A 19,791-nucleotide genomic window follows, 5' to 3' on the forward strand; every position below is an offset into this window, starting at 1 on the left:
TTTAACATTTCAGACATATTGAAGTTGCCCGGTATTGTGTTGAAGATGTTTGTCAACATGTCCATTAAATTATATATTTTTAAAGCAATTTTGTTGCCAAAACAACTGTATGAATAGGTTCAAATTGGAAATTAATAAAATCAGACTCAAACTGTTAAATATGGTGTCCCTTCAAAATATTATATATGTAATCCAGTACTCTGCTCAGAGAAAAATAAGATTACCATAAAACCAAATAAAGAGCCTTAAGGGAGTAAACTATTGAAAATATAAAACCTTTGAATCATTGACTGTCCCTTATATGTGACCTTTAATGGGACATTTAGCAGTTTTCTACAAAAAGTGAAAATAAAGTTTATGATTGAAGTAAATTATATAAATAGAGGCAACATCTTATAAAACATGTTGACTTAAAACTGCACTGTCAATTAAAAAAATCTAAAAGTGACAAAAATGATGTATAATTGTTACTTCCAAATGTCTTCCAAACACACATTCAGAGATCTTATCATCTGCTCATTCCAAATCCAAATGCATCTGTCATTCATCAAAAGCGAAGGGTAGGAACAGTGTTTCACAGGTGTTTTTCTTTCGTCCGTCAACTTAATCAAGAGTCAATCTTATTGGATACCCTTGGAAAACCAAAAGAACATAGCTGTGGTCGTATTACATCATTTGTACCACTGATGAATTGCTTTATGGGCGGTTTCTTTGAAAACGTCTGACCTCAGAGTTGGTTCCTCAGCCTTGTCTGCTTAAAGCCTTTAATTTGACGTGGACCTTTTTTAAAGGGCTGATGCTGCCACTGAGAAACATGCGCCGCAGTCGGCCCGCGAGAGAGAGTGGGAACGTGCCGAATGCTATTTCTAAGCTGACGCACGTTAATAAGGAACATGTGCAAGATTTGTTGCAAAACAATTTCCTTTCTGTATCAAATCAATACTTCGCTTTGGTGGGCATCTTTTTCCATTGTTTGACATGTCAAATGAAAACTGGACGAGATCAGACCGGATATTTTCCTCCGACTTAATGCGAATTAAGTTGAAAACAAAAGCTGAAAAAAGTAATTTTTCAACCGAGAGTCACGTTGATGTAGGCCTTTGGATGAATAATCAAACGCTCTCATCCAAGTTCATTTGAGGAAACATATGGTCTTACTACATTATTTGACGGAAAGTGACTGAAGATTCTGATACTCTGCATTGGTTTTGTCTCTGGCTTTCTGCTCTTGTTCCTAACAGTCCGACTTTGAGCTGCAAACCTTCCAACTGCGAGGTGAGCATGCTGTCTCGATGTCGGACCTGCAAGGAGTCATTGCTAAGATGCAAAGAGACAAAGGCTATAATACAGGTCAGGAGCGGGGCGAGCTCCGCGACGCTGCTGTGTCCACAGACGACCTGATACCCAAGACCTTCCGCACCGTGAGTATCCAGACGGACAGGGAGACCTTCATCAAGAGCCCGGCGGGGGACGGCGGCGGGCTTGCTCAAAGCCCCAACCAGAACGTGCCCAGAAAACTCAACTTGGACTCCATCGGACTAAATCTAAGAGCTGAAACGGCCCCAGGCGCTTCTGGACCACCCCCGCCACCTCCTCCCCCTCTGCCACCAGGCCTCGTAGGACCCCCACCTCCTCCCCCTCTGCCACCAGGCCTCGTAGGACCCCCACCTCCTCCCCCTCTGCCACCAGGCCTCGTAGGACCCCCACCTCCACCTCCTCCCCCTCTGCCACCAGGCCTCGTAGGACCACCTCCTCCTCCCCCTTTGCCAGGCACCACTGGAGGCCCACCACCACCCCCTCCACCACCTCCACTCCCTGGGGGTGGTCCGCCACCCCCACCACCTCCCCCTCCCCCTCCTGGCCTACCTGGAGCAGGTCCCCCTCCTCCTCCCCCTGGGGGCTTCGGTTTCTTCCAGAAGGTGGAAAAGGCCCCACGGAAAGTTGCCGTTGAGCCAGCCTGTCCCATGAAGCCTCTGTACTGGACCAGGATACAGATAGAGGACAACAAGTATGTGGACCATTGTTTAAATTCCCTCATACTGCTCTTAAAGGATAACTGTGTTGGATTACAGATTGGGTCATATTTTCAGCACTTTGGCCAGTTTGTAATAACAACGTTATACTCAGAGTTAATAAGAAATCAAAGGAAAATGGTGGAATTATTCTCCAAACTGTCCGTTGTAAACGTCTCTCTCAGTTTAGAGACTGACTTCCTGGTTCATCTTTGACCTACTGTACTTACCATAATTGTGTGCACACATTCTTCTTTTCTTTTTTTTTTTACCAACAATTAATTAGATCTAAAAATGAGGGCCAGAACTACAAAAACAAGACTGAAATTGTACTAATTATCCTTTAAGTGATTAAATCGTTAGTAGTTCACAAAAATCACAGAATGGTTTGTCCCACTTGCATTTAGTTTCCCGGAACTCATTCAAACCGAAGGCGACAGAAAGTCCAGGCCCAGCATTACCTCAGCTCCTGTTTGTATTTATTATTTATTACTGTAATGATTGATAGAATAACGGGATTTTCCTCACTGATTGTTTGGTGGATTACTGCAGAATGTCATCAAAGTGAGGCTTAAAAAGTGTTCTCCCCGAGCTAATGAAGCTGTAGGCATCATCGGCCCTTGTCTAACGGCGTCTTAGTTTGGCCCTGAACGCACCTCTTCAAAGAGATATTAAAGATACGGTTGGTGCACACTCTCTCGTCTGCTGGCCCTATTGAGATACTCTGTACTCTGTACTTTGTAAGTGGATTATCCAGCCCATTTACAGTGGCTGTGGTCGTTGCCTGAGTGCCAGGCTCCCAGCTTTATGGCCTTGTATTTCCATGGCTGGATTAGTGGGAGAAACTGGGTTGTGGTTCGCTCTCTCGCTCTCGCTCTCGCTCTCTCTCTGGTCCTGGCCAGCATTGGAGGACGGACTTACTGCACTGCAGCATTTTCAAGTCGGCTGTAAATTTAACTGTAAAGGGCCAAGTTAAGGGGCGTTAAATGGGTCAGATGTTTAACTATAGCCGGATCAGCTGTGTGATCTCTGTTAATGGTGTGAGGTTCTGAGTTATGAGGGGGGAACAGTGTAAGGTTTGAAATGATGCCAGGTGTCTGAATGTGAGCCGAAACACAATGTACGGTGAGCAGGACACGGGACAAACTTTCTCATGGAGCTGCAGTAAAAAAAATAATAATTTTAAAAGTGAACATAGCTTTTGGGGGGATTCAAGCTCAATTATTATCCTAATCTGGTCAGTTAATCTGCATTGGACAGTCTCTCAGACAGGAGTGCAAAATTAAAGGTCTGATTTCGGGACGGTATCATTACGTCTTCAACAGGAAAACCTCTTGGCTGCCCCAGATGAAAACTCTCACCAACTGCACGCAGAAACAATTGGACTTACTCGACCCTAACTGAGTCGCTGGCAATGCGGTTGATTGTTCTGATATCTAGGCCACGATAAGCCTGCCAGCGCTTGTGTTAGTGCGCTGTGTCCAGATTCTCTCTCTCTCTCTCTGGGGAGGTTGACCTGCCAGTCTCATGAGCTCACAGATGAGATGCAACGTCGATAAACAACGACCTGCGACGTGTGATAATAAGATAAGATGTGCAGCTCATTATAGGTGTCGTCATACCTTTTAGTTGTTACCGTTTCTTGATGTCCGTTTTATTCTTCTACTGAAGGAAGGAAAGCACAGCCAGATGTGACGATAACAGCAACAGAGTGCTTGAATCCTGAACATCCTCTTGACTTTAAACACTTGTCCTTATTCTGCCTCTGTTTGTTTCTTCCATGTTACTCGGCAACTTCTGAAACACAACATGGCCTCCCGTATTCTCGCCCGTTTGCTGGAAATGATCCTTTATTGCAGAAACAAGCTTGTCTTCAACTTTTGTTGTTTTTATCACCTCCCTCATAAACGGGGCTTTTTAAAGTTGAGATTGTCTTGCTGCCAAGTTTTTGTCAGACAGCGAAATGGAAAATGAAAAGCAGTGGGCAGCTTGAATAAACATCAAATACGCTTCCACAAATAGAGCACACAATTAGTTTAGCTCAGCCGCCCTGTGAGCCGCCGCCGTCGTCGTGAGTCTGAGTTTCTGCATAGATTGAAACAGCATTGACATAAATCACAAACTCAAACTTCACTTCGTTTTGCAGCAACAACACACTCTGGGGTTCTCTGGAGGAACCAAACATTGTCAACGCCAATGAGTTTGAGGACCTTTTCTCCAAGGCCACGCTGCAGAAGAAGAAGAAGCCCCTGTCCGACACCTTCGAGAAGAAAGCCAAAACGAAGAAGGTGAGTCAGTTGCTCCACACACTCCTCCTCAGTTTGGGTTACATCCTCGTTTTTCCTTGACGTTGATTGTGTGGAAAACACAATGAGTCGTTTTTTGTTTTGTGCACGTGATGGATATTTTGCGCACTCTGTCTCTTGCTGCGGCCTCCGGAGGGCTGCGTTAGCTTAGCGGGCTTTCTTATCAAGCTTTGTTGAAGAAATACTTTTTGTGTGCTGTCATGTTCAATCTTAAATTAAAGAGAGAAATAAAAGATGATCCAGGAAGAAATGGATTGTGACTCCAGACTGTTGCCTACAGTTGCCAGATCTTTAGATCTTTTCCATCTGTGCAAGCCTCAAAGTTTAGTTTGTTTTTATAGATTAAACCAGTCGAGAAAAGTCAGCAACGGTGTGCTTTTGTGCCAGATTGATCTACCGTCCCCCAACCGACCAAAGACACACTTGTCAAATGCTGCAACTCTGCAACTCTGCTGCAGCCAGCGCCGTGTCAGCATCCTGGCTGACTCGTGGTCCTCGCTGTGGCGTCCAAGGAGTTAAAAAACGGCCAATGCCCCAGACTGTCCCCTCTAAATCCATACACATCCCCTATTCTGATCAATTTCTTAAGGCTCCACTCTGCTCCAGATGGCCACTGTGTGTGTGTGTGTGTGTGTGTGTGTGTGTTCATTCCTCTGTCCTTGATCTCCATCCTTAGATCTCTCCACTCAGTCTGGTCACTGTAAAGCGGCGAACTGTCCAACATTTGATCCAACTCAGATCCAGACAGAAATCATGCTAACTGTCTCCTGTCTGGGCTTACATCAGCCTTTTGACCCCCACTAATGAAAACGCTGTTGGGACGAATTCATATCAATCCAAAAAACTCCATGTCCAACATAAGATTTGGTGTTATTATTATTTGAGAGAAGGACCCATATAATCTGCTTTAGATATTGTACACTGGCTGTGGCTGATATCTATGTTTAGACATTTCGTCCCCAGCACTGTGATGAGACCGAAGTCTGATATTTAAGATAACGGTCCGCGCTAAGAGCCAGCGAGAGCATTCAGAGTCCAACTCCACGATTTAAAGAGGGGAAGTGAATAAGTGAAAGGCTTGGTTGTTTTCAGCCAGCTTGTGAGTCCAACTCGCTGGAAAGGTCTTCACAATAAAAGTTGTTTACTTAATAATTTGTTTTTATCCTTGAAAATTTATACTCATTTGAGAGAAAAATCCTCTGAATCATCAGCTGATAACGGCTTCCAAGAAGTTCAGCTGGTTAACGGGTGGGAAAGAGAGGAACTGGGATGAGAACAGTGTTGGAGACGAGGTGCTACTGAGTTAAAGAGACAAATTGGATGACTTTTCTTTTCTTTTTACAATGACCGCAATGTTCCCAGCATTGTATCCCTATTTTATGCCCGTCACAAGTGTCAGGGCCCTTGGTAACATCTTGAAACGTATAGCTTTTCGTACCAACGATCCAAAAACCAAAGTTATTCAATTCCCTATCATAAGATACTAAGACAAATAGAGAATAGTCACTTTTTTTTTCCATTTTCCTTCAATAAAATACTTTGAAAAGATAAATCAATTGACAGTCAGCCATTGGTTTTAGCTCTCGTTAATATCGAGTGTTCTTAGTGGGAGTCTTATAAGTTTGAGGGATACCTGCCAAGGCTAGAGTTCAGGGCTGCCAGACTGTCTCTGTCCCCCTGCAGGACTACTGGTACCAGTGGACACTCATGCAGACACTACCTGCATCCTCAGCACAGCATTCAGAGATAATGTTGCCACTGAATCTGTGGGAGAGAAAGTGTGTTTCAATTACCTTGTTTGTTTGTTTCTACGTGTGTTTGTGTATGCGCCGACATGTGTGCGTTTCGATGTGCGTGCGCTGAAACACACGTGTGTGTGTGTGTGTGTGTGTGTGATGACGGCACGTCCTCACGAGTCATTATGCACTTGCCCAGAAAGTGTTGCCAGATCATGCTAACACCACAGCCCGGGGCTGTGTGCGGCGAGAGGAGATGAGTGGGCGGGAATGGAATGTGTGTGTACATTATGCATATGAGCCACTTCGCCGCTTTCCAACAACTCCACACGGCAGAAGTTGAAACTCGGGGGATGCGGCCGATGCCTACATGAGTAAGTTAATCTTTATCATGTGTGCCATAGAAAAAAAAAAAAAAATCAAAGCTCTTGTTTACTCTGGAGCCCTTCTCTCTCTCTCTCTCTCTGCTGATTAGCATATCAAAGCGCCGGAGATGACATGGAAGAGAGCTCTCCCACCCGAGCAGACCGGACCAGGTGTATAATTGCAGGCATGTGGCTCCGCTCCACTGGCGAGAGGAGTCGATGAAGACAGGGCACCTATAGGGGGGGGGGAAGAGGATGAGCATGTCGGCGCATTCTTGATTGAGGGATTAGAAGGGGAGGGAGAGGTGGATGAAGATGAGGAAATCAATCGAGCTCAATGTGCTGCTGAGTTCGTATGCGAGCAAATATGCACATCAGTAAACACAAAAACAGCAATTTCCTCTCCCCACATCAGTCAAACCCATATCAAGTTTATACAGAGCGGATCTCCTTAAACAAACGGCAGCTTTAACCGGTTTATGGGGATGACTTATGAGCAATCACGGTGCGTTTATTAAAGACATATTTGAAGCTGTGACGTGGGAGAGTGGGTGTAAGATTAACACCGCTGGGTGAGACTGGGGTTGCTGAGTGTATCGTAGGTGGTTATTGATGGGAAGTCTTGATCCAGTTGTTGTTCTAACATCTGCCCGTGGTGATTCCAGACAGATAATCAGACAGACGGTCACAGCGCGGAGCAGGCTGGCTGCTCAGCCGTGGTTGTGTAAACTATCCGCTCGGCTCTGACTCAGCATCACCCTGCCCACCTCGCCTAACACCAGCCACCTGCTTCAGCTCAAGCTGCTGACACTCCCAGTGTCTCCCTCCATCTTTTGGTTTATTTTCTTAGGCTGCTCGCTTTCTCTCGCTCTCTCTCCCCCACTCCCTCCTCTTTCCTTTTGACCCGTCTGTGTTATTCAAGTGTCCACAACAGTTTCAAACGAGAGCCTCAGAGTTCCCTTTTCGTCCACAGGAGGGAGCCGTTAACTATTGGCGTCTACCTGTCTCAGCATCACACGGCTTCCTCCGAGCCGTTTGCCGTGTCCCATACCAAGCATCCAGCATCAGTTGTCTTTTCCCGTTAACGTAACTGTTTAGGCTAATTGGCGAGTTCTGCAGCCACAGTGAGCGGGAAGGGTTCCTGGCCTGCTTTTAGTGTGGCCCGTCCGAAGTGGTTAATTAGAGGTAGTGGGAGATCCCCAGTGATCCAGGTAATAGAGCTGGAAGCAGCATGGCACCCACTAACGCCCTGTAATGCAATACCCACTTCTAAGGCTTCTGCTCTCCAGCTCCCACTGGACAGCCCAGTAGCCGACAACGCCATACTACCTAATGAAGAAGCCTGACACATTAACTTTTAGAGCAGGGCTTTACCTCGCCAAAACTCGCTCGAGCTTTACGGCTAATTCAGTCATAAGTAATTGTGACCATGTGTAGGCACAAATAAAAATCCTGTGAATTTATAGTTTGTTATAAAAGCTTGCTCTTCTAGAGACTGTCCTTTTATGGTGCCACTTTTGCCTTTGTACTTTCACTGTGACTTGATATTTTTTGATTATATCTCACACATGTTCTTCGGTAAACTGGAGGAGGCGCTTTACTGTTTGACTTTGCTCCCTCATTGATGCAACTTGACAAAGTGTGTCCCGGCCATGTATGCGTGCTCCGCGTTTCCCCGTCGCTTGCATCACGATGATGGGTTATGACAACGTGTGTTGATTAGTCTGGTCGTTTGGGTCAACCCAGATGATTCCCAGGTTGCTTAGAGTAACTGGTGCTTCGGGCTCTCTGTCTCGCTCATCATCTATCATCTGCTTCCACAGCCGGGGGAAGTGACTAAGTGATTTCCACCCGGCCTCTCATCGCTGAACCGAACGTTTTGTTCACCATCTGTTCCTCACTTTGTTTCATGCCTTGTGTTTTTTAAATAATAGCATTGGTCATAAACAGTGGCGTGAAGAAATCCGAGCGATAGTTTGGAGTAGAGATAAGACACCATATTAGATTTGAAAGTCATGATGGTAATATTACTTGACATTTGAAACAAACGTCATACAATGTGGTGTTACTGTACACAAAGTATGTTGTTCTCCTCTAAATATAGTCACTATCCTGTTAACCTAAAATAAAATAATTAATTTAAGATGTGGCAATCAGCTTAAGCCGTATTAACTGAAATGCAGACTGGGTTTTACCCTGAATCCCACTAATGCTCTCATAATATGAATCCATTTGCTTTCTGTTTTTTTTTTCCAGATTATCAAGCTGCTGGATTCGAAGCGTTCACAAGCGGTCGCCATCCTCATGTCGAGCCTGCATCTGGAGCTGAAGGACATTCAGCAAGGTGAAGAAAAACAATTCTGATGACGGTCTGTTGAACATGTCGAGTCGCCTGCGCACACTGTGATATCATTTCAATGTCTCAAGAACGGAGCTCCTTTTTAGATTCAACAGCAATGAAGTGAATTTACAGTTCCGTGTAACTATAAATTGAGGATGACTCCTGATGAAATGCAGATGGGGGTTGTTTTGAAGAGATGAGATAGCGAGCCCTGCAGCAGAGAATCATTTCCAACCTCTTGACAGCTGCTAATTTGTAACTAGAGACACTTTTTGTCTTGGATTCATTTGCGTTTCGAGTGGAACGTGGAGGGTTTTTGTTTCTTTGTTCTTTTTCAATTACCATGATCGGTGAGAAAAATGCCACAATTTGTCAAAATGTGAGACGGCAACACGGATAAAAGCAGCCTTTATTTCTTTCTGTCGGGCTGCTTGAAATCCCTCCTGCACTGGTTAAAATGAAATCGCCATTTCCTTCATTTGAGGAGCTGCATAGATTGATTGCATGCTTGGTTGTTCTGCGGAAAAAGCAGGAGAGAGTGTGTGTGTGTGCGTGTGTGTGTAAACACATGATATGTGTGTTGGGGACAGCGTAGATGGGCCAGGAATTGGTCCTGTCCCGGGACTGTGGCGGAGAGAGCCTGCCGCCTGCTAGTCTGAGCATGCGGCCAGCAGATCTGTTTATTGTAGCCAGTGACGGTTTCCACAAGCCTAATGGGACTGACACCCCACTAATGATCTAAGCATGTACAAAACCACCTTCCACAGTTAGCAGACACTGCGCTACCACATAAAACCACCTCGAACACAAGCCAACCAGCACATAGCACCAGGACGCCCATTTAGTTGTTCGATTCTTTTTTTCTTCTTCCCTTTTTCTCTCTGTTCCAGTGTCCGCTTGTGGAGGTGGTTTGGTGAAACACCCAGCGTGAGGCTGCTTCCTTGTGCCTTAATGGGGAGTTGTATGTGAAATGGACAATTTGAATCTGACAATGAAGGACAGCACCTTAATAAGTACTTCTAAGGGCTCGAGTCCCTGGCCTCGCCTGCTTGCCTCCCCTTTTGTTGCCAAATTAAAAGGACATGGGACATGTAATGTAATTAGAGCTACCAGGGAGGAAAGGGGGGAGAAAGTAGCACTCTGGTGGAGGGAGAGAGAGGGGGTGAATTGCACCCGCCTGACTGGGGGACCTCAAGGGCCACCATGGTTCAAGAGCAAGGGGAGGCTCTCCCCCACACACCACCACACGCACACATACACATGTTCACACACCACACATGCCCTTCCACACCAAAGCCGATGAGTGAAAAGTGGAAGGAGAGGGTGTGAGGCGGTTGGCAGGCAGGCTTTGATCTGTCGGTGTGGAGAGATATCCGGCTCCCTGTGCACACTGGAGCAGACCCCCCTTTGGTGTGTGATTGACGGCTGCATGGCTGAGGGACTGAATAATCCACTCTAATAAGATGTAGGAAACGGACCTCCAGCGTTCTCTCTGATCCAGACATTGGGACCACATTGACAACTTCTTTGCAACAGGAACAGCTGGGAACCAGAATGCACCTAAAATTACCTTGTTTGCCGGAAACCACTGATGGCAAAACTGCACTTTCTTCACACGCCTAAAACATGATTAACTACCTGAAACTTTTTTTTATCCAAAACTCAAATGGCTTGTGTTTAAAGCATCATACATGAATGCATTTGGTCAGTAGCCTACAGATTTAATGAAATCATGATTTTAATCATAATTTAATAAACAAGAGAATTATTAAAACAAGGCAATACTAAAAACATGCATTTCCTCTTACAAATTAAATGTTTAGCAGTAAATGACATCCTCTCCTTTCAATACTCTCAGGTTTTTACTGTATATGGTCTTACTTGGTCTGCAAGGACGTGTACATTATGTCGGCTAATTTTCCCAAAGTTTTGCTGCTGCGCAACTGACGTTACTGTTAAAATACATTTGACCTTTTACCATCATTGCCTATTTGTCACAGTGGCTGTTAGCCAGAAAGTTACCCAGTTTTGCTTTCATGTTTACATGTTGAGAAGCTAATGAAATGTTAACGAACTTTAGCTTTGTTTTGCATTGTAACTGACATTGTGCATTGACCATTTACTGTCATTGAATAAGTGTCATTTGTGGCCACAGTAGCGGTTATTCAGCAAAAGTGAGTTGAGAGTGTTCTAATGTTTGCATTGAGAAGTTAGTGTAATGCTAGCTAAGTTAGCAAACTGGAGCTAGTTTTTCGCCATGGCATTACCGAAGCCAGTTTGTGGCTTTTCTCTACTGTTACACTATATTGTGCTGTTTAAAGCCATGCTGTAACAGTGGCTTTTGTTCAAACGTTACACTTGGTAAGTATTTCTTGCCAGTCATTAGTTTTGGACACATTTGGATAACAATATGATCTCCAATAAGAAAGTAAGGAGGTTTGACACCGAGCCTCTATAGCACTGAATACATTTACTGTGTAGCTGTTACTGCGTCAGTTCTTGGTCGTGGGGACAGTGAAGCATTGTCACATTGAAGTGACTGATTTGAGAGCAGTATGTGGTGTGCAACCCCCCTCAGCTGACACCAACCAGACAACTGCCAGCTGATCCAGCAGCACTGGAGCCATCCCTCCCATTGTGTCCTCATCCCCTCCTCCCTCACTGAGCCATAAACCTGTGACACCTCTCAGACACTGAGCAGGAGTCACTCTCCCTTTTTTTTTTTTGCTGTCCTCTTGTGTTCAGACTTCCCTGTGCACTTTCATTATTAGAGTCACGCTCGACAAACATGCAGCCTGTAAGCCAGTGGTTCTCAAACTTTTTCTGTCTCACCCCACTTTGGAGGAAGACAAATGTTCATGCCCCACCGCCCCAACAAAATTGTAACAAAATGGTCTGTTGAATTTTTATTGAAACAACATTTTGTGACTCCTCCATCTGTGCTTTTTCAACGAATAGAATAAAGTAAACCAGATTGCTCCATCAGACAAAAAATAAATATAATGTGCAATTACTTTGTTAGAACAATGCAAATAAAGTTATATCTGTTTTGCACTAAACATATTTTCAAGACAACAATAAAGTGCAACCTGTGAAAAACAAAACAAGTTTCATACTATCCGCAGCTAGTTTTCAGACATAAAACACAGACTGGTCTGTCCTCATCTCCTACCGCGTTCACTGTGAAACCCAGAGCCAGAGAGGCGTCATCACATGTTCTTCTTGGCTGCTTGCTGTTCATCTCGGATGCATCGCTTGCGGTTACTTTTCTGTTCCCGCCAAATGTCTCTTCATTTGGAACACTAAGCCACACATGTGAGTCGCCAAGGATCATGGCCGTCGCGCATGCGCAAGCGTAACCTGTTAACGGCGTAACGTAAACATTTACACGAAAGTACAGGCATTTCGCCATGTATTTATTAATTACTTAGATTTTTTTTTTTTAAATACAAAAATTCTGCATTTCCCCCATCGTTTGAGACCCACTGCTGTAAGCGAAGCAGCTGACGAAACTCAGATCATTTCTCAGTCCGATCGTGTCTAAATTGTGATCCCTCTTCCTGTTTGCCTCCTCCGGCATCCTCTGTTTCTCACAGGGCTCCCCTTCTCCTGTCTGACTCTAAAAAGTATGACAGTCAGCTGTGGTGGTTCTCACTGTGGGCACAGAGGTTAAACACTTTCAGGCTTTCTGTTTTGAGCCAGCTCGGCGTCCGCGGTCCCAGACCCAGCCTGGCCACACTAGCAGCTTTCACAATCTCAAGCTAATATTCGAAATTAGGTGTATAGATAGATAGATAGATAGATATATAGATAGACTTTATTTCAGACTCGGGGTCCATACACATGTATAATTCAACTCCATGGTAATTGAATGATGTGTTGTGGTTGTTGGTGCAAGTGTTGTGCAGTAGTGAGAGCGAGTAGACACAACTGGCACGCTGGTTTTAGTCAGATGTTGCGCTCTTTTTCTGTTTTCACTCTCATAAAATCCTTAGTATATCTTACAAATAGTCATAGCCACAAATATGATGTTTTATTAACCGAAGTGTAACAAAATGACCGGGCTATCGTGAGTTTACGTCCCTAGTCGGACAGACGAGATTGTTCTTCCAGCACTGGCAGCACTTAAAAGGCAGCATGCTTTGGCCAAGTTCTTATGCATTTATTACACTGATTGCTTCGAATGAATATATTTCCTGTTCCAGCTGTTCTCACTGTGGACAACTCTGTGGTGGACTTGGAGACCATTGAGGCGTTATATGAAAATGTAAGTATGAAGGAGCACTCTGTCGCAGGTAATAAAAAGCAATGGCAGCTTTAAAGACAATAGAGAAACCCGTATTTTTATTGCTACAAATTGGTTTCGTCGTGGTATGCGTCTTATCAGTCCAAGTGTTTTTTATTATCGTGTAAGTTCTTGCACTGCAACAATTGCAACACCTATTCGGATTTCTACTGGATGTCCTTCTCTTTGTGAAAGTATTTAGCTGCGTTGATATTCATACATATTGATTTTGGACTTTGTGTTGTGATTCTTCACAGAGGGCCACCAGTGACGAAATCGCCAGGATAACGAAACATTATGAGGATTCTAAAGAGGAGGAAGTCAAACTGCTGGACAAACCTGAGCAGTAAGATCACAAATATGAAATACTTTACAAAGAAAATTATACTTTCATAAGTAATTGTAAACTTGCCAGTATTAATCAGATACATGAATGTGAGTTCAGGTATTGGGTTTAGTGCTATCAGTATTTATTTGCCTTCTATTTCACCCAGTAATTTAGCTACATTTAATTAATGTACATGGGTTTCTGAGATTTCTTAGGGCTCATCAATACATTTAAAATAAACTTGAAATGATTCCAGTATTAATTATTATTACACTTTTTTTTTTTTTTTTTTTTTTTGACAGACCGAAATTAGATAAGAAAGGGGAGAGGACAGGGCTGAGGATTGGATTTGAACCACAGTTTTAATATTTTGTTTTATTTTTATTAAAACATTTTTTTAAATTTTTTTATTTGTCAGGTTTATTTTGTACTGATAGGTAATTTCTACACATTGGAGCATACTTTGTCTACTCCCTCTTTATTAAGTCTTTATTTTTTTATAAAGTGTCTCCAAGCATGTGTGTGTGTGTGTGTGTGTGTGTGTGTGTGAAAACCTATGCATTAATGAACATTGCTTCAGTAGTTTCTGTCAGGGTTAAGTAGTCCGGGCCAGTTAACGAGGCCTGGACCCAGCGGTGCCGCTCAGCCTTTGCTTCCTATTTCCATGTTTGACCAGAGCTGTCACTACGGCTGCCCGAGTCATCCCTACTCAGTGTCTACCTCGGTCAGCAGGGCCTAATCACTCAGGATGTTACCGCTCCCCTCCCCTCTGACACGGCACTGTTTACATAAGTCGTCCCACATCAGGCCGGAGCTCCCTTTGATCAGTCTCTGTGAGCCGCTCGTTGCTCTCCCTCCGCCCGACCCCGCGGACCTTTCAAACCCAGCCGAGCAGCACCGCTCATGACTATCAGCCGCCTCTCAACAGCAACATTGACTCAGACGGCCTGCATGGGGAAGCAAAGCCCGCCAAGGAACCAAAATAGTTCTTCTTCTTAGACACTTTGTTTAATTCTGTCATAACACATCACACCCCATTCTCTTCCGCTACCTCCTCCTGCCTCCTTTTCCAGGTTTCTCTATGAGCTCTCCCAGATTCCCGACTTCGCGAACCGAGCCCACTGCATCATTTTCCAGTCGGTATTCCTCGATACCATCTCCTCCGTCCGTCGTAAGGTGGAGATCATCTCGCATGTCAGCAAAGTAAGAACATCTCGTCAGTAAAGAGTGCTTCAGAAAAATGTCATAAAGCTAACCCAAAGGCTGCGTGTGTGTGTGTGTGTGCGTGTGTGTGTGTGTGTGTGTGTGTGTGTGTGTGCGTGTGTCTCTGTCAGGAGCTGTTGGAGTGCGATAGCCTGCGGGAGGTAATGGGCCTTGTTCTGGCCTTTGGGAACTATATGAATGGTGGGAACAGGACAAGAGGTCAGGCTGATGGCTTCGGACTGGAGATCCTCCCCAAACTAAAGGATGTCAAAAGCAGGGTTAAACATTTCTTACAATTTACCCCAAAAATCTGCCATAATTCCCCAATAAATCTGAGCTAAATAGACTCATATGATCAAATCGCAATGACGTATCAATGTGTGGATAATATATGTAAAGTATGATTGTCATTTAATCCTCAGGACAATTGTATGAACCTGGTGGATTTTGTGGTTATATACTACCTGCGTAATTTTGACAAGGTAAGGCACCGTCAATCAAATTCACACAGTTGTACACTCTTAAAACGTCTGTCGCTCATCGCTCATCACACTTTCATATGTGATCCACTGTTCCAGCACGCCGGCACAGAAAAGAGTGTGTTCCCTATGCCGGAGCCTCAGGAGTTCTTCCAGGCTGCTCAGGTCAAGTTTGAAGACCTCACTAAGGACATCAGGAAGCTGAAGAAGGATCTGACTGGTAGGACATGTCCTGTCGAATGAAGTACATTCATTTTCACTGTGGATGCCGAGGCTTAAACCGCTCGCCGCTTTGCATTTTAGTGCCGTGGTCACATTTGATTCATTGTAAATCAATCCGTGTAATTGTACACAGTACCACCTGTGCCGTTTGTATGTAAATCCTATGTACTCTCCCTGCCCTGTGCGGAGAGGTTTGGTGGTGTATTCAGGACCTTGGATGGCCTGAGGCGGCCTGTTACCAGACGTTGTATCTCCTAACAGCCGTGTCATCATAACACCACGACCTCTCCCGTTTCAGGACCGGTGACAGAGCACCTCGCCAAACAATCCTCTACATTTATTTTTTGCTGTCCCTTTTTAGAAGCAGGAGTCCAAAATCCAAAAAGCAAATACCAGCTCATTGACGAAGCATAAGAGTCACAATCGGCGGATAAATAAGTGAACCCGATTTAGATGTTCTGTGCTTAAAGTGTCGTGGGCGCCGAGCCACTCAGTAACCCAGCCAGCCAGTCTTGGCCAGGGCCATGCGGAGGTTAAAGGCGATGCCCCCCAGTGCCCCTGGTGTCTGTGGTTATTTAAATCAACCAATAATACGGCATATGAAAGCAATTAGATATGCTCCGCAGCTCTCCCCTACGTTTTTTAGATCGCTGTTAAAGCCCTCTCCTCTCTGACCCGGGGGAAAAATACAAAGAGTCTACTAAAGTGCCCAGACCCACCTCAAGCTGTCACTCATTTATTAGGAAAAATGGAAGACCTGAAGACAATAAATGCAACACAAGGGCCCTCGTATATTTGATCTCTGCTGCAGCACAGTCTGGCACAGTAGTCCTCGGGGGTATTGGCATCGCAGGGCGAGCGTCGGATTCTGGATGTTTGGTGAGCTCCACCTCTGACTTGCACCATTTTTATCCTCTCCAGCCGCCAGGAATAAATATTTATGCCTGGCTATTATAAACCAGCCGAAAGAAAGCAAGTGGTCTTGATTATAACGCTAACACAGATCCCTTCCATCCACACAGCGAGCTGTGTCTGACACCGAGAGGCCAACACTGAATCACACTTTGGTTCACTGGCTCCGTTTGACTGAGGACCGAGCGAGGCCGCCTGCCCCTCACCTGATCCTGAGGTGGCGACTGCAGTGGTCGGCGGTGTCTCGCCCTCCAGGCTTGGGTCAAAGGTCAGGAGACTCTGTGCCAGCAGTCTCTACTAGCTTAGCCTCCTCCTCAGACAGCGTCAATGTGTGCCTGTCTCATATTAAATCTCAGCACACTGTCTGTTTAAATTGGCACAGTAGTGCGTTTGCAGACGTAATGCCGCTTTGCTGCACGTGTGTGTGCGCGTGCAGCGTTTAGTCATCGGTGATGCTCAGGTCCTGGTCTGCTTGTCTGCCCTCTCCTTCACTGGCTTGTGCAGAAACATGATCCTCTTTTGATGGGGCTTCCTGTTTGGGGAGAGGGTGATGACCTCTCTCTGTGCTCCTCTCAGGGGGAGAGGGATGAATGGGAGGCCAGCCTACTGTAGGACTCTCGGCTCCTATAAAGACCTATATCTTCTGTTTCTGACTCCAATCATGTAGAGTAGTGCAAGTAAAGCTTCGGAACCCGGCAGCCAAACTAAAGATTACGTTTATCTTTACATAAAGATCCCTTTAACTGCCGTGTAATTGGACTGGACAGAGAGGCAGGGACGCTACCGAATGAAATGGGATCAAATAAAAAGAAACCGTCAGAGCTCATTTGCTGCTCAGGGGAGTTTAGTGTTTCACAGAAGGCCTGACCCGGGTTAAGCATTCATCACTGTGGAGAATCAGACAGTGTCCTGATTTTAAATGGCCTTTTAATGTCACGTTCAGGCAGGGCCTTTAGCCTGAGGACTGTTTTATGACGTCGGCTCCGCTCGGAACGGGATGTGTGACGTCGGCGCGCTGAGGTACAGTCGCCGCTCATCTGAGCCAACGACACAAAAGTTAAGCTAAATGTTTGTTCATTTGTCAGTGATTGGTTGAAAACAGCCTGCACATTTAATACGAATGAAATCTGTCCATGATGCAGAAGTCCTTTTACCCAACGAGACTCTTCACAGTATGACGATTCTAGATAAATGTTGCGCTGACTCATCATAGCATTCTCTCTGGATTTTAATGCTCCACCTCATATTCAGAGTCCTGCCTCATGTTTCTGCTTGTCCGAACAGTATTCTCCAGCTAAAATTTAGTAGAAGGGTTTAGTGTGATGGATGCGGGTTGATTTATGAGTGGAGAGCGTGTCTTACCTTATCTATACCGAGGGATAATAGCCTGATACAGTAGAGAGGAGGGACAGCCTGCTGGGATTGGAGATCATTTTCCATCAGATTTTTGCGTACTTGTAAAATTGAAAATAACAGTTGGAACTGTAGTTCAGCTGGCAACTGATCCTTTTTAAACAAAAAGCAGCAAAAAAAAAAAGTTTGTATTATCATGCGTTTCTCTGCCTCGTGGTTCGCTCCCTCAGTGTTTCTACTTTAAATAAGGATCCAGAGCTACAGAGACGAGAGTGGGCGGGGCGTTTCCGAGACCGAAGCGTTCGTCGCACAGCAGGTTCATCTTGCGGCGCTCCGCAGGCTCCCCACCCAAGCTTTCTTCTCTAATCCACACACACAGTTGCGCATTGTCTTAGTGTGCTGTGATTTCCTGGTAGCTGGAGAGGGGGCTCTTGCTTTCTGCGGTGAAATCATAAGCACATATTGACATCAAAGTCACCCATCTTTTGCGAACCACACATGATAAATCCTGGAGCAGACGTCTGGCTGGTTTGTTTGTTTTTCTTCCCGTTAACTCCAACCGCTGACCCCATTTACCCACAGCTGTTGTAGTGTTACTTCAAAATACACAGAACTGGAGCTGGTCGACTTTCTCCCGTTGGGATATGATGGATTGGGCGATGACTCCTCTGGAGAAATAATGTCAATAATTACATTGTGACTATTCATGTTACTACAGAGATATATCTATATTTGCATTTAAATTATAAGTCTAAACATTTACCTGTGCGCTGCATATCTTAAATAATAGTCATGTGTTCATTCAAGATAGATGTTCTTTTTTTTTTGTATTTATGAAGCAGAAATAACGTACAATAAGTTGACGACAAACATTTAAAACAAACATTTTGTAAAATTACTTTTTTCATTTCAAAATACTTTGAGTGTGTCTTTGTGTGTGATAAGGTATAGTGTGAGGCATAAAAACATATTCCCACAACTTTCACTGAATCAGATTTTTCTTGTTGTCCCATCAAAGTTTGTGGGACGGTTTCTGCAAAAGAGCCACATTAATATTCACCGCTCCATAAACACACACACACTTTGCCTTTATTTGTGACCGATAAATCATCATTTTCCAGGCAAAATCCCTTTTGTGTTCCGAGATCTTCTGTGTGACCTGATGCATGGCGTCAGACGTTTACTCCTTTTCAATTCACTCCTCTAAAATATGCATCGTCACTGCAAGACAATGTCTCAAACTGGAGCTTTTATGTTTTTATTCTTTACAGCTGCTGTGTGTTTGTGGGCTTCCTTCTTGCAGCCTTTGCTGTCTGGACCACATTTGGACGAGAGCCGCCTCTAAATTGTAGACTTGCTGTTTTGAACACTGTTTTAATGGGTCCTTTTGAGTTGGGGGGGGGGGGGTTCTGGTAAGGAAACGTGGTTTGTCCAAACAGCATATCTTGGTCATGTTTGTATGGTTGCTGATTTCAGTTTTTTAAATTTTTGATCACTGGTGGCTCTCGCTATCCATGAAATGCCCTGGAATCCAGCCTGTGAGGCTGCACGTAGTTACTCCTCAGTTTGAATGTGCAGACGGTGCGTTTCCTGTCTGATTTATTGAGAGAGCCAATAAATAAAAGATGTAATGGACTTGAGTTCACCGAGCTGCAGGTGCAGCAGCTCCACATGCAAACACGTATGAGAGCCGTGCACGCTCGGATCTAAAAGCAGCGACGCAGTGAGACAGCGGCCAGACCTGTTAATGCTCTTGTTGTGTTGCGGAACTATTACGCTATGCAGTCATAAGCAAGTTACGGTATTTATTGCAGCCATTAATGACTTACAGGGCGTGTGTGTGTGTGTGTGTGTGTGTGCCCCCGGCTTACGGTCGAGAGGAAATGGAGACGGTTCGGCTGGAACGTGCTCAGTCACGGCTGTTTCCTCTGAGCGCGTGTGAGTTGGGTCATTTGGCACAAAGCCCATCAACAAACAGCAAACACATCTGCCGCACTGGCATGGACAGACGGGTCTGAGCCGGGCAGAATACAGAGTAGAAATGCGTCTTTGACGACATCTTTTCAGAATACAAGATTAAGTTATCAGGAACGGCAACATGTAGAACAACAGACAAATATTACTGATTGGTAAACCGCGGTCTGCTCTCCACCAATGGCATCAATGTAATTAAATGCTCTCACCGTTTACTCTTATGTGAAATGTTCCTTTGTGTAAATCCCAGTTTCGTCTCCCCGTCATGACTGTTG

At 44.8% G+C, this 19,791-nt stretch overlaps 1 protein-coding gene across 1 annotated transcript in view; it reads left to right on the forward strand.

Annotated features, from left to right (window-relative positions):
* The window catches only part of LOC306790059 (formin), a gene marked incomplete at its 5' end in the record, with an annotated part of 44,268 nt that overhangs the window by 13,303 nt on the left and 11,174 nt on the right, over nt 1–19,791 (forward strand). The window contains 9 exons of the mRNA XM_079286158.1: nt 1,242–2,008; nt 4,159–4,300; nt 8,676–8,763; nt 12,966–13,027; nt 13,303–13,391; nt 14,447–14,576; nt 14,708–14,854; nt 14,999–15,058; nt 15,155–15,275. Of these exons, the coding sequence (XP_079142284.1) occupies nt 1,242–2,008; nt 4,159–4,300; nt 8,676–8,763; nt 12,966–13,027; nt 13,303–13,391; nt 14,447–14,576; nt 14,708–14,854; nt 14,999–15,058; nt 15,155–15,275 (1,606 nt within the window). The remainder of the gene's footprint in view (nt 1–1,241; nt 2,009–4,158; nt 4,301–8,675; nt 8,764–12,965; nt 13,028–13,302; nt 13,392–14,446; nt 14,577–14,707; nt 14,855–14,998; nt 15,059–15,154; nt 15,276–19,791) is intronic.

This window comes from Melanostigma gelatinosum, assembly GCF_949748355.1.
Source record: "Melanostigma gelatinosum genome assembly, chromosome: 16".
Taxonomy (NCBI): domain Eukaryota; kingdom Metazoa; phylum Chordata; class Actinopteri; order Perciformes; family Zoarcidae; genus Melanostigma; species Melanostigma gelatinosum.